The sequence below is a fragment of the Tetrahymena thermophila genome (genome assembly GCF_000189635.1).
Source record: "Tetrahymena thermophila SB210 genomic scaffold scf_8254752, whole genome shotgun sequence".
NCBI classification, from domain to species: domain Eukaryota; phylum Ciliophora; class Oligohymenophorea; order Hymenostomatida; family Tetrahymenidae; genus Tetrahymena; species Tetrahymena thermophila.
In genome coordinates, this window is record NW_002476512.1 from 353,780 (window position 1) to 367,072 (window position 13,293).

The window sequence follows — 13,293 nt, forward strand, 5'->3', positions numbered from 1 at the left end:
TATATAAATAATCTTCAAAATTATTAAATATAATAAAGATATATACAATAAACATATCAATTAATATTTTAAATGGCTGAAAGCTCAAAGAAAATTACTCTTTACAGTTATTTCCGCTCCTCAACTTCATGGAGAGTAAGAATAGCTCTTAATCTTAAGAAAATAGACTACAACATCATTCCTATTAACCTTTTGAAGAGTGAATAAACTTCTGAAGAATATACTAAAATCAATCCTAACTAGGTAATTAATTTAATTTTTTATGAGAGTAATTATAATTCTAAGAAATATAAAACACTATTAGGGAGTCCCTGCTTTAAAGTATGGAGACGAGGTTATTATTGAAAGCTCTGCTATCTTAGAGTTTTTGGAAGAAGTATTTCCTGAGCACCCACTTCTTCCTTAAGATGCAGTTAAAAGAGCTTAAATTAGAGGCTTTTGCCAAGTAATTAACACTGCCATCCACCCTCTCTAAAATTTGAGGGTGCTTAATAAGATTGAAAAGGAATATAGCTAAGACAAGATTCAATGGCTCAAATTCTGGGTTACTAAGGGTTTGACAGGTAATTAATTTTAATTCTATTATAATGAATGAGCGTTCAATAATTTAAAAAATATATAAAGCAATTGAAGAATTATTAAAGAATTCTCATGGAAAATATTGCTTTGGTGATGAAATAACACTTGCTGACTTATTCTTGGTACCTCAAGTTCAAGGAGTTGTAGATAGATTCCAATTTGATTTAACCCCTTTCCCCAATATTGCAGAAGTTTTAAAAAATTTAAAGGAAATTCCTGAGTTCGTTGCTGCCTCACCCAGCAAGTAAGCTGACAATCCTGATAATCAAAAGATCTGAAAATAAAAGCATATCTTTTTAATATTTTTGTGTTAAATTATAATTTGTAACTAAAATTTATTATTTTTACAATTAAATTCAAATCATAATTTTTTATTCAAAAAAATAAAATATTTTAATATTTTTTTAGATTTATAAAATAATTTTAAAATTTTATGTAAAATTTAATATAATAAATAGCTGGTATTATTAATCAATTAAATAAATTTTTTGTTTGTTTGTTATTTGGCGTTTTGAAATATTTATTTAGAGTATCTACCAATTAAAAATTAGAATTTAAAAAAAAAGGATTATTTATTGATTTATTGATTGATTATCCTGGTGTAAATAATAATACCAATAATCAAATTAATTGGTAGTTAATAATATTTGTGAAAACCCATAAATTTAATAGAAAGATAGAAATAAGAGCAAAAAGCAAAAAAAATTAGATTAATTAAAAGGGGTGACTGATTTAATAAGCATCGTATGAATATAAATACAAATAAAAGAAAATATATAAATTAATCAAAATCAAATAATTCTAAATTAAGAAATCAAGCAAGACACTTTTCATCACTTAAAGCAATCAATTATTTATTACAAAGAAATCTCATTCTCTATAAATCAATTATTTCTTTTAAAACTTAATAACTTGAAACCCAAAAAACAAACATAGATAGATACATAGATACAAAGAAAGATAGAAAGATAAAGCAAAAGGGATTACACCTGCACTGAAAACCAAACAAAATTCTACTTAAGAATAATAAGCTTTAAATACTTTTCATAATAGACATAATAAAAGCAAATTAATACAAGAAAATAATAAATTACATTATTTAGATCATAATGAGCAGCGATAAAACATCTCAGCAGACTTTTAAGTTAGCACCAAACAATAGCGTCGCTTAGAGCAATAGCATAGACCAAAATAAAAATAAAAACAATATCCTTAGCACTATAGAAACGATGGATAAGAGCATAAGTGAAGATTTATACCCAAAATTGTAGAATATTGTTTCCACTGTAAATCTTAGTACAAAATTAGATTTAAAGCAAATAGCTCTTAGAGCCAGAAATGCTGAATACAATCCTAAAAGATTTGCTGCAGTAATTATGAGATTGAGAGATCCTAAAACTACAGCTCTGATTTTTGCTTCTGGTAAAATGGTGTGTACGGGTGCAAAAACAGAAGAAGATTCTAATAGAGCTGCAAGAAAGTATGCTAAGATTATCTAAAAAATAGGTTTCCCCGTACAGTTCAAAGATTTTAAAATATAAAATATAGTAGGATCGACTGATGTAAAATTCCCCATCAATCTTGACCATCTTGAATAAGACCATAAAAAGTTCGTTTAGTATGAACCTGAAATTTTCCCTGGCTTGATTTATCGTGAATTTAATACAAAAATAGTTCTCTTAATCTTCGTATCAGGTAAAATTGTACTGACAGGTGCAAAAACTAGAGAAAATATTAACAAAGCTTTCTAAAAAATATATTGGGTTTTGTACAATTACTAGAAAAAAGACTATAGAGGTGCAAATCTTCATAATTAAAATTTAAATATTAAACCTAGTATAAAAAATTGATCACTGAATTCTATATTTGATAAGAACGTATGCATTAATTAATTCATACAAATACCATATTATAAATTAATTAATAAATAAATAAATTAGTAATAAAAGGATTAAAATAATAATTTAATTGTGCTAAATTTTAAACCTTAAAACTCGATTTAATTTCAAAATAAATAAATAAATAAATAACACTATTATTCAAATTAAAAGTTTAATTTTACTTATTTTATCTAAAAATAATTATTTTAGTATATTTTAATATTAATTAATTAATAAAATAAATTACTCTATCTAATTTTTATATGATTATTTTATACTTAATAATTTAAAAATAATATTTAATAAAAAATCTTATTCTAATTATTTAAAAAAAATTAAATTCAATAAGGAATTTATCTATCTATCTATATTTGTATTCAAGATTCCATTTTTGTTTAAATAGTATGAGCTTCATTTTTAAAAAAAACCAATAACTAAAAATTTGAAGAAGGTATTTTAATTTTTTTTAAATCAACTTCATTTTAAATCCTCAAATTTTTTAATATAAAAAATTAATTTCCAAATCATGGAGTATAAGAAAATAAAAAGAATAAATACATTTTTAAATTTCATATTAACTAAATTTGTAAAAAATAGTTATTGTTTTATTTAGACATGCCAATTTATTTATTAATTATTTTATTAAGAGGTTATTAAAAATAAATAAATAAATATATGACAGAATATTTTTTAATAATCAAATTTTAGATTTTGAATTAATTATGATTTTAATCAATCATATTATTAAATAGCGGTACATCTTAGCTTCTAAACTCCAACTGAATAGATAGATAGATAGATAGATAGATAGATAGATAGATAGATAGATAGATAGATAGATAGATAGATATTTATTAATTAAACTAAATTTACATTTTACAATCTTATTATTTTTACAAAGAAATAAATATTTTATTAGCATAATTGTTAGTCTTATTATTAAATATCTAAATTGGTTTAATTGCTTTTCTTATTTTTTTCATAATTTTACTCTAACCAAGTAATTGAGTAGGATAAAATCAAATACCATTTCAAGAATGAGAAATAAATTAAACCATACTTAAATAAATTTATGGTAAAACTATGATTTTTACCTAAACTACTCCCCATCCATAAGTATTTAATCCTAGTCTTTAAGCAAAATTCAAATAATAACTAATAGTTGAAATAGCAAGTATTTTATAAAAATAAATATTTTTATTTTATTCTTATTAATTTGCTTCTTAACTATAATAGTCATCCTATTGTAATTCATATCTTTGTTTATAATTTTATTTTATTAAATTTTAAATAAACTCATTTTTATCAATAACTCTCCCTTTTTTAGCAATCTAAAAACTCCGTAAAAAAAGTTAATAATATTTTTCTCCATAGACAAGTTTTTTCTATCTATTGAAATAAATCAATATGCTAACTTCTTCGGCAGGGATTAATTCATCAAAAGAAATTATTATATCAAGATCATAAAAAGTAGATAAATCATTTGTTATGTAAATGTAATTGTTTTCATACATAATTTTCAAATTTTTTTCTTAAGCTCTTTAAAGTAGTGCTATTCTCTAATTGTTTATCTTGAATCGTATATTTAATCAATATGAGATGTTTTTTTTCCCCATCATTTTAATCTTCTGTTTCACAAATACATTTATAATACTTTTGAATAAGATTTTGATCTATCTTAATCTATTTTTTTTTTTACTGCTACATTAAAATATTATCTTAGATCTAATTCAAGCTCACCTGCTTTACATACCGAGGTATAATAATATTGCTATACTATTTAAATAAAGTATGGATCTAAATGAAATTTTTCTAATTCTGTTTAATAGCAAATGTGATATTGTTAAATTTTCGAATTGTTTTCATTACCATTTTAAAGTTCTAACTGATGAATTAATCCTACATTCTGACTGCTTGAAAACACTCCAAAATAAGGACCATAAAGAAGTTAACCTGAATTTTAATTTATATTTATTTTATCAATCCGATATAGAGGTAAAGTAGAATTTTAAATTGTAATTAAATACATAATCAAATGATTTTTTATTATAAATTATTCATATATACTGTATACATATTTTAATAAAGACTATTTAAAATAAGGTGAAAAAATCAAAAAATGTTTTAAATTAATTCTTGCTAATTTTACATAATTTTGGATTAGCAATATTCATATAAGAGAATTTACAGTATTATTGTTTAACTTGTAATTATTATCAACTTTGTGTTTATTTTTCAAGAATATGATATCATTTAATATAAGGTTAGTTAGTTTTTTAATAACATAAATTAAGGAAAATCTTTTTTTAATAAATTTAAACTATTCCAAAGATGTCTAAAATATTTTAAGTAATTTACATTTTTGAAATTTCCAAAAAAAAAGTAAATCATAAATAAATAGATAATTTAATAAAAATCAATAATTATTTTACTAATAACTAAATATTATATAATCAATTAATTCTTTTTTTTCCATTTAAAATATGGATATTTATTTATATTTAATTAAAAATATATTTTTTTGTAAACTCTATAATAAAAAATATACACATATATAGATTATAAGCTAATAATTTATTAATTGAGGTTATTTTAATTCCAATTATCAATCATAAAATACATTTCAAAATTAGTAATTATAAATATAAGATTATTCACAAACATCATCAATTATTTATTAGTGGTGTATCATTTATTAATTTCAAAATTATTAATTTTGCTAGAAAAATTATTATTATTACTAAAATCCTGCTTACTATTATTGATACAAACCTATTAGCTATTAAGGAGTTGGTTAAAAACCCATTTTAAGTTAATGAGTTCTAAAAACACAAGTTTAGCAAATTTATTTAGGACATAGCTCACAAACATAATACACATCATTGTTTTGTGAAGGTACTTTATGACATGTTTGGCATGTAACTGAGTCTGGTCCTGTCAAAGGAGCATAAAATTTGCAAGAATGCCCTTTATCACAAAAGGCTTGCTTTTTTTGCTCAAAACATTTTTCACACATTTATTCGTTACAAGTGTTGCATTCAGCACAACCATATAAACAATTAAAAGATTAATTGCAGCTTCTACAAAAAGCACCCTGTTTATAGCCTATGAAATTGGTCATTTCGTGGTTTGCATTACAAAAAGCCTTACATTTATAGATTTACATTTCCATTTTAGAGATACTAATCCTTTAACAAATTATTATTTTTTTCCTATATCTTATTTTGAAAAATATTATTATTATTATTATTTAGAAACAATTCTAATCATATATTTATACTGAATCCAAGATATGATAATTACATAAATTATAAGATAAATATTTCTAATGATTATTATTCATAGATATAAAATAGATATCATCTTTCAGTCTTTCCTTTTCTTTATTGATTTTCCACAAGATTACTTAAAAGCATTCATGTCTAAAAGTTTTCTGATAATAACTGTAAATCAAAATTATTAAAATATTGGCCAGAATTTTATCTAAATGAAATAGATAAAAAGAATAGCTACGTCTACATTAATGATTAATTAAGTAGTATTTATTTTAGCCTTAACATAATAAAGGTTACTAAAAGAATTTACCTTGACACAATAAATTTAGATGTAACCCAAATAATGATAATAATCTTACAATAAAAATATTCAAAAATAATTTTATGAATTTGGATATTATTTTTCTTAATACTCTTTAAAAAGATTTTAGTTTTCGAAATGTTTGAAAGTACATACATATATCTTTTAAAAACTCAGTTTAAGTAAAAAAATGATGAAACTAGAATGTCTACCTTTACATTATTAGTTCCTATTTTAATTCAAATTATGTTTAAAAATTCAAAGAATAATTAACATAAATTTTGTATTTAAATAAATAAATTTTAGATAAAAAGTGATAGAGTGATTGATACAACTTAAACAAATTAGAAAATCTTCAAGGATATTCCATTCTTAATTTGGATTACGAATACTTTTTTTGAGTATTTTCTAAAAGGATCAAGTTATTAGAGGAATAATTAAAAAATTTTACTATGTTTCTGCATTTAACTAGTATTTCATTTATATTTTCAGATTAAAAAAAATGGCCTTAATTAAAAAATTAAAAAAATATCTATATTTAAATTTTTCATTTTTGTTTTTAAATTTTATGCATAAATTGATGTAACCTACTGTATATTATAAAAATATTTTTATTGAATAAATAAATTCTTTTCTTTTAAATTAATTTAACCGAAATAAGAAAATTAAATATCTAACATTAATAAAATATTTTTAATCTTTATTATAAAAACTTCATTCTTTTTGAGCACACAAACTTAAAAATAGATGATATTGACAAGATTTTAAATATTAATGAAAATATTTATAGAATATCTTTATTAATAATAAGCAGATAATTCAGATAAAAAATTTTATATTTTACAGTTGATTTATAATATTGATTTTATAATTTTATCAAATTTATAAATTATTTACATAAAATCAAATTTTTGGTTTTAAATTAAGATTTTAATCAATCAATTGATTAAATAGTAATTCATTTTAATTTCTGAACTCCTGCTCAATAAAATTTTGTTAACTTATCTCGCTTTCCACTTTAATATCTTATTGTAAATATTATTAAGTATCTTATGCACATAATTATTGATTTTATTAAGAATTGTCTGAACGAATTTATTTATTTTCTTCATTAGAATACATTATCCAAGCAAAGGTATAGGGCAAAAGGAAATACAAATTCAAAAATTTGAAATTGATTAATCCATACTTATATAAATATATAGCAAAGCAATGATTTAAACTTAAACATGATCCCCATTTAAAAGTATTTAATCCTAGTCTATCAGCAAAATTTAAGTAATAAATTAAAGTTAAAATAGCAAGTATTCTCAAAAAATAATTCTTTTTATTTTATTCTTATTCAAAAGATAAATCTGTTTGCTATTATAATCCATATCTAGTTACTTCAAGGTTTTTGATTAATTCTTAAACTAACTCATTCTTATCATTAATTCTCCCTTTTTTAGCTATTTAAAATCTATATAAAAACAGATTTAAGTATTTTCCACCCAAATAAACGTCTAAACTCTAACCCTAAGAAGTAAATATGGTAGCTTCTTCACTTGGAATTAACTCATGGAAAGAAATTCTTAGATCTTCTTCAGAATAAGAGTTAAGATTTTTTGTTATGTAAATATAGTTTTTTTCAAAGAAAATTTTCTTATTTTTTTATTAAGCTTATTTGAAAGGATGATTTTTATTTATGATTGAAAAAGTAATTGAGTTATTAGATAATTATTCTAATTCAGAAATTTATTAATTTTCTTCTTTTTGAATACTTTCGTAATAGCTTTCAATAAGATTTACATCTATCTATATTTATTTTTATTTTTCAGCTATATTAAAATACTATGATACTTCTAATTCATGTTCACCTACTTTTACAGAATTAGGTATAAAAATATTGCTTTTTTTAGGGAAAGTTTAAAAATAGTATTTTAATTTCTATATCGTATCAATTTGATCAAATACATTAGCTTCAAACGAATTTTATTTTTCTAATTATCTGTGATACGAGTATCCAAACATTTTCCAATTATTACTATTTTCATCATAATATTCAATCTGCTGAATTAAACCTATAGCATTAGGACTGCTTGCAGAGACTCCAAAATAAGGATCAAAGAGGAGTTTATTTGCATTTTGTTATACATTAACTTTATCAATTTGGTATATTGGCCAAGTAGAAGTAAAACGTCTTTAATATTAGAATACATTTTATTACTAATTTATTACTGATAATAGCTTTTTGCTATAATTATCAATATGAATTCCAAATAGACTTTTAAAAAAGCTATTTTTAGTAAAAGAGTTAATCTTTATTTTCGATTTTAGTTTTTAAGCTACAAGCAAAGTACTACCCCAAAAAAAGATATCACACAAAAAAGATTTAAAGCTTTTTTCAGACAAACTATGAATAGAATACATTGATTTTAAGTTATTATTGAATTATTATTTAAAAGAGGCTTTTTCTATTTATGTCTTTCTGATGCACATGCTATTTTGTTATTATTTTTATGTTATTGCTATTCCTGCTAGCAAAAAGGCTGTAGATGCTAATTTCATTTTATGTATATTCACTAATTTTATTATTTTGTTGAATTTATTTTGTTAATTTAGATTTTAATTAGTAAAATCAAATTTCTTTGATGAAAAATTTCTAAAATATTCCAGAATAAAACTGATAAAAATTCTCTCAATTTGATCAGAAATTTATTATTTGTGTAAATTTAAAACTCGTATTAGGCAAAAATAAAACAAATATAAAGCTTGCTATTCTCAATAATATACACAAATTAGATATAAAATTAATGGTAAAACTTTAATCCATATATCACGTAAAAAGTAATTATATCGAATAAAAAATCAATAAAAATTTCTTTTAACACAAAACTTAAAATTGAAATAAAATAAAATATTAAATTTTAACATTTATAATTTCTACATATTTTATGGTACATTTTTTATTAAAAATTTTGTATTTCAAAATTATAACTTCAAGAAAATAATTTGATCTTATTATCTGTTATTTTGTTTAATTTGTCAATTTGAAAAACCTTCTTATAGCATATTAATAAATCTTTTTTCTATTTCTTAAAATTATTAATATTAAGCAATAATATTTGGATTTATTTAAGTAATATATTGAGAAACTTGAGACTCTTGATTATTTAAAACATTACTTAAAACATATTATATAATATATGATCCTCCAATTGTAAATAAAGCTGTAGGTACATTAATTATTCCATAAACTAACATTCTTATACTGCAGGAATGAATAAATGTCATTAAAAGAGGTGAACTAAATGAATCTAGTTCTAATCTTAAACTGAAATTATAATAATAATAAAACAAAAAGGCACAAAGCAGACTATAATTTAGAAACTCGCTTTTTGTAAATTAATTGTTTTTATTATTATTATTATTTTAAGATGATTTCTACACTAATTAAAGTTCTCCTTACTTCATTTCTACTTCGAGATTCTATATAAGGTATTAAATTAGTTCAAGCTAAGATACATTTCCAGGTAAAATAACTTCAAAATCATGCAGCTATATTTTATTATATTCTCTACCTAGATAAAAATCAGAATCTTAATTTTCTATATACCTTTTTTTTAGTTTATTCGTGAAAACGCTAATTTATGAATAAGGTTTTAGTTCATAAAATGAAACACGAAAGTCTCCTTACTAAAACTTATTTTATTCTTAAGTGTAGTATATAAAGTTTTAATCATACGATACTTACATTCTTTTAGTTCCTTAGAATTTTTTGTTTAATTCATCTATTTCTTCTATGAGAATTTCCATATCCTCTTAGTCATACTAAAATTATCTTTCATATTTGCTTCTAACACTAGGAATGAAATAATTATTAATGAAACCTTAATATCTTTTAGTATAATCTAATTGTGCTTAATTGATTTAGTTTTAATCTATATTTAATCTTATACTTTCTTAAGTTATCTTATCTAAATTAATATCTGTAATATCTACATTTCCTAGCTTAATATCGTTTGCTATAAATTATATTTTAAACAATGGGCTAGATACCCATTTATCCTATTGATACATTTCCAATCTCCTTTCTAATCCATATGAATCCTTAGATTAAGTAGAAATTCCAAATAAAGGATCTTTTATAAGTTCATTATTTAAAAGGCCAACTTTTATATCATCTGTTCCATATATTGGTTAATTATAAGACAAAGTATGCTTATTAAAGTTAAAATTTTTCACTTTCTGTATAAGTGACATTTATAATTTGTCTTAATTTAATCTAAATATCCTTTAAAACATCTATTTTTTATTGAAATTCTAAATAGTAATCTTTTTTCTGAAAAATCTAGCTAATGGAATAGTAAGCGCTATCATACCCATATCACAAATAAAGCTTCCAATTGTATTCTCCTTTAAAAAATATTTTTATGTCTGTTAAAAATTTTTAAATGGAAGTTCTTCAAAATTATTGCTGATTGCCTTAGCATTCTTTTAATAATAATTTTAAGCCATAAATATTGAAGGTAAAGCTAAATATGTTAGTTTCATTAGATCACAATTTTTTATCTTTGAAGAAAATTATTAATTTAATTAGTTTGATTATTATATTTAATTTGATTAAATTCTGATATCTTATTTAAAAATAAAAAATTGTGAGAAATAAAACTAAATTTGACTAATGAATTATCTTCTAGAAAAGATAAGAATAATTATTTCTAGAAAAATCTTCTTAAAAATATCCTTCTGGTAAGTTGTTCATGCAAAACTAAATGTTTTTATATTTGAATCTCTAAAAAATAAAAATTTGAATAAAAGAACAAATAACAATCGATTTATTTTCTAAAAAGTTATATCCGTGGTACAAAACCAATTTATTTATCAACTTCGAATAATTCGAATATTCTTGGCAAAACTCACTTTCTGTAATAAAAACATATAATTTGAAATAAATTTACTTAAATATCAAATTAATAAATCACTTTCTTTGTTAAAAAAACTAAATTATTTTAAAATAATATTACTATTAAAAATAATAATAAAGTTGAATGCCTTTTATTTTTTTATCACATTATATTTATTTATTGATATTTTTTGTTGCAATATTTTAGGGTTTCCTAATTTTTTTTTAATTTTCTTTCATTTTTTTAAGGCATTTATTTATAATCAATTTCTTTTATTAACTGTATTTTCTTCAGACTGGCTATTCATCTCTCTATAAAAATTATTTTTTAGTATAGGATAATCATACGTAAAAATGGTCAAAGAATTTTTTTATTCTACTGATTATGTTCCCAATATCTATTATATTAAATATTTTTATTGAATAAATAAATACATTCATTTCTTTAAATTAATTTAACTACTTAAATTACAAAATTAAATATCTAAAATTAATAAAATAATACTAATATTTATTATATAAACTACTTTCTTTTTGAGCAAACAAACATAAGAATAGATAATTTTGATAAAATTTAAAATATTAATGAAAATAAATATAGAATCTCTTTATCAATAATAAGAAGATAATCTTATAAAAAATTTGCTATTTTACAGTTGATTTAAATAAATGTTTTTATTTTATCATATCTATAAATAATTTATATAAATATCAAATTTTTGGTTTTTAATTAAAATTTTAATCAATAATTTTATTAAATAATAATTCATTTTAATTTCTTAACTCCTACTCAATAAATTTTTGTTAACCTATTTCGCTTTCCACTTTAATATCTTATTGTAAATATTATTAAGTATCTTATGCACATAATTATTGATTTTATTGAGATTTATCTAAATAAATTTATTTATTTTCTTCATTATAATACATTATCCAAGCAAAGGTATAGGGCAAAAGGAAATACAAATTCAAAAATTTGAAATTTATTAACCCATACTTATATAAATTTATTGCAAAGCTATGATTTAAACTTAAGCATGATCCCCATTTAAAAGTATTTAATCCTAGTCTATCAGCAAAATTTAAGTAATAAATTAAAGCTAAAATAGCAAGTATTCTCAAAAAATAATTTTTTTTATTTTATTCTTATTCAAAACATACATTTTATTAATAAAATATTCCATTTCTATATTTAGTTCCTTAAAGGTTAAGGTTTTTGGTTAATTCTTAAACTAACTCGTTCTGATCATTAATTCTCCCTTTTTTAGCTATTTAAAATCCTGATAAAAACATATTTAAGTATTTTCCACCCATTATCTAACCCTAAGAAATAAATATGGTAGCCTCTTCACTTGGAATTAATTCATGGAAAGAAATTCTTTGATCACGATCAGAATAAGAGTTAAGATTTTTTGTTATATAAATATAATTTTTTTCAAAAATAATTTTCTTATTTTTTTATTAAGCTACTTTGAAAGGATGATTTTCTTTTATAATTGAAAAAGTAATTAACCTTTTTGGTAATTATTCTAATTCAGATATTTATTAATTTTCTTCTTTTTGAATACTTTCGTAATAGTTTTCAATAAGATTTACATCTATCTATATTTATTTTTTTCTTTCTGCTATATTAAAATACTATGATACTTCTAATTCATGTTCACCTACTTTTACAGAATTAGGTATAAAAATATTACTTGTTTCAAGATAAATTTCCCAATTTTATATCTCCATCCTATCGATTTGATAAAATACACCTTCTTCAAACAAATTTTATTTTTCTAATTATCTATGATACGAGTATCCGTAATTTTTCCAATTATTATTTTTTTCATCATAATATTCCATCTGCTAAATTAATCCTATTGCATTAGGACTACTTGCAGAGACTCCAAAATAAGGATCAAAAAGGAGTTTATTTGTATTTTGTTGTACATTAACTTTATCAATTTAGTATATTGGCTAAGTAGAAGTAAAACGTCTTTATTATTAATTTATTGTTGATAAGAACTTTTTGTTGAAAATATCAATATGAATTCCAAATAAACTCTTAAATAAGCTATTTTTAGTAAAAGAGTTAATGTTTATTTTCCATTTTAGTATTGAGGCTACTAGCAATGAACTACCCCAAAAAATGATATCACAAAAAAAGGATTTAAAGCTTTTTTCAGACAAACTATGAATAGAATACATTGATTTTAAGTTATTATTGGATTATTATTAAAAAGATGTTTTTTCTATTTATGTTATGGTAAGGCACATGCTATTTTGTTATTATTTTTATGTCATTGCTACTCCTGTTAGCAAAAAGGCTGTAGATGCTAATTTCATTTTATGTATATTCACTAATTTTATTATTTTGTTGAATTTATT

The 13,293-nt window shown here is 21.1% G+C and overlaps 6 protein-coding genes across 6 annotated transcripts; 2 read left to right on the forward strand and 4 right to left on the reverse strand. All coding sequences in view use genetic code 6, as the record gives it.

Annotated features, from left to right (window-relative positions):
- Positions 1–72: 72 nt before the first annotated feature.
- TTHERM_00575360 (glutathione S-transferase zeta) lies at positions 73–857 on the forward strand (the record flags this gene model as incomplete). Its single annotated transcript, XM_001009329.3, has 3 exons — positions 73–243; positions 305–563; positions 625–857. The coding sequence occupies 3 exons, from the start codon at positions 73–75 to the stop codon at positions 855–857; spliced, it is 663 nt and encodes a 220-aa protein (XP_001009329.1).
- Positions 858–1,688: 831 nt separating this feature from the next.
- TTHERM_00575350 (TATA box-binding protein (TBP): present in archaea and protein) lies at positions 1,689–2,429 on the forward strand (the record flags this gene model as incomplete). Its single annotated transcript, XM_001009328.1, has 1 exon — positions 1,689–2,429. The coding sequence occupies one exon, from the start codon at positions 1,689–1,691 to the stop codon at positions 2,427–2,429; it is 741 nt and encodes a 246-aa protein (XP_001009328.1).
- Positions 2,430–5,160: 2,731 nt separating this feature from the next.
- On the reverse strand, positions 5,161–5,685 carry TTHERM_00575340 (hypothetical protein; the record flags this gene model as incomplete). The annotated part of the gene is made up of 1 exon (XM_001009327.2): positions 5,161–5,685. Exon 1 carries the CDS (start codon positions 5,629–5,631, stop codon positions 5,161–5,163), a length of 471 nt encoding a protein of 156 aa, XP_001009327.2. The 5' UTR covers positions 5,632–5,685.
- Positions 5,686–6,938: 1,253 nt separating this feature from the next.
- Positions 6,939–8,582, reverse strand: TTHERM_00575330 (transmembrane protein, putative; the record flags this gene model as incomplete). The annotated part of the gene is made up of 1 exon (XM_001009326.1): positions 6,939–8,582. The coding sequence occupies one exon, from the start codon at positions 8,580–8,582 to the stop codon at positions 6,939–6,941; it is 1,644 nt and encodes a 547-aa protein (XP_001009326.1).
- A 477-nt stretch (positions 8,583–9,059) lies between these two features.
- Positions 9,060–10,277, reverse strand: TTHERM_000574318 (transmembrane protein, putative; the record flags this gene model as incomplete). The annotated part of the gene is made up of 1 exon (XM_012796216.1): positions 9,060–10,277. One exon carries the CDS (start codon positions 10,275–10,277, stop codon positions 9,060–9,062), a length of 1,218 nt encoding a protein of 405 aa, XP_012651670.1.
- A 1,354-nt stretch (positions 10,278–11,631) lies between these two features.
- Positions 11,632–13,251, reverse strand: TTHERM_000574319 (transmembrane protein, putative; the record flags this gene model as incomplete). The annotated part of the gene is made up of 1 exon (XM_012796217.1): positions 11,632–13,251. One exon carries the CDS (start codon positions 13,249–13,251, stop codon positions 11,632–11,634), a length of 1,620 nt encoding a protein of 539 aa, XP_012651671.1.
- Between the last annotated feature and the right edge of the window lie 42 nt (positions 13,252–13,293).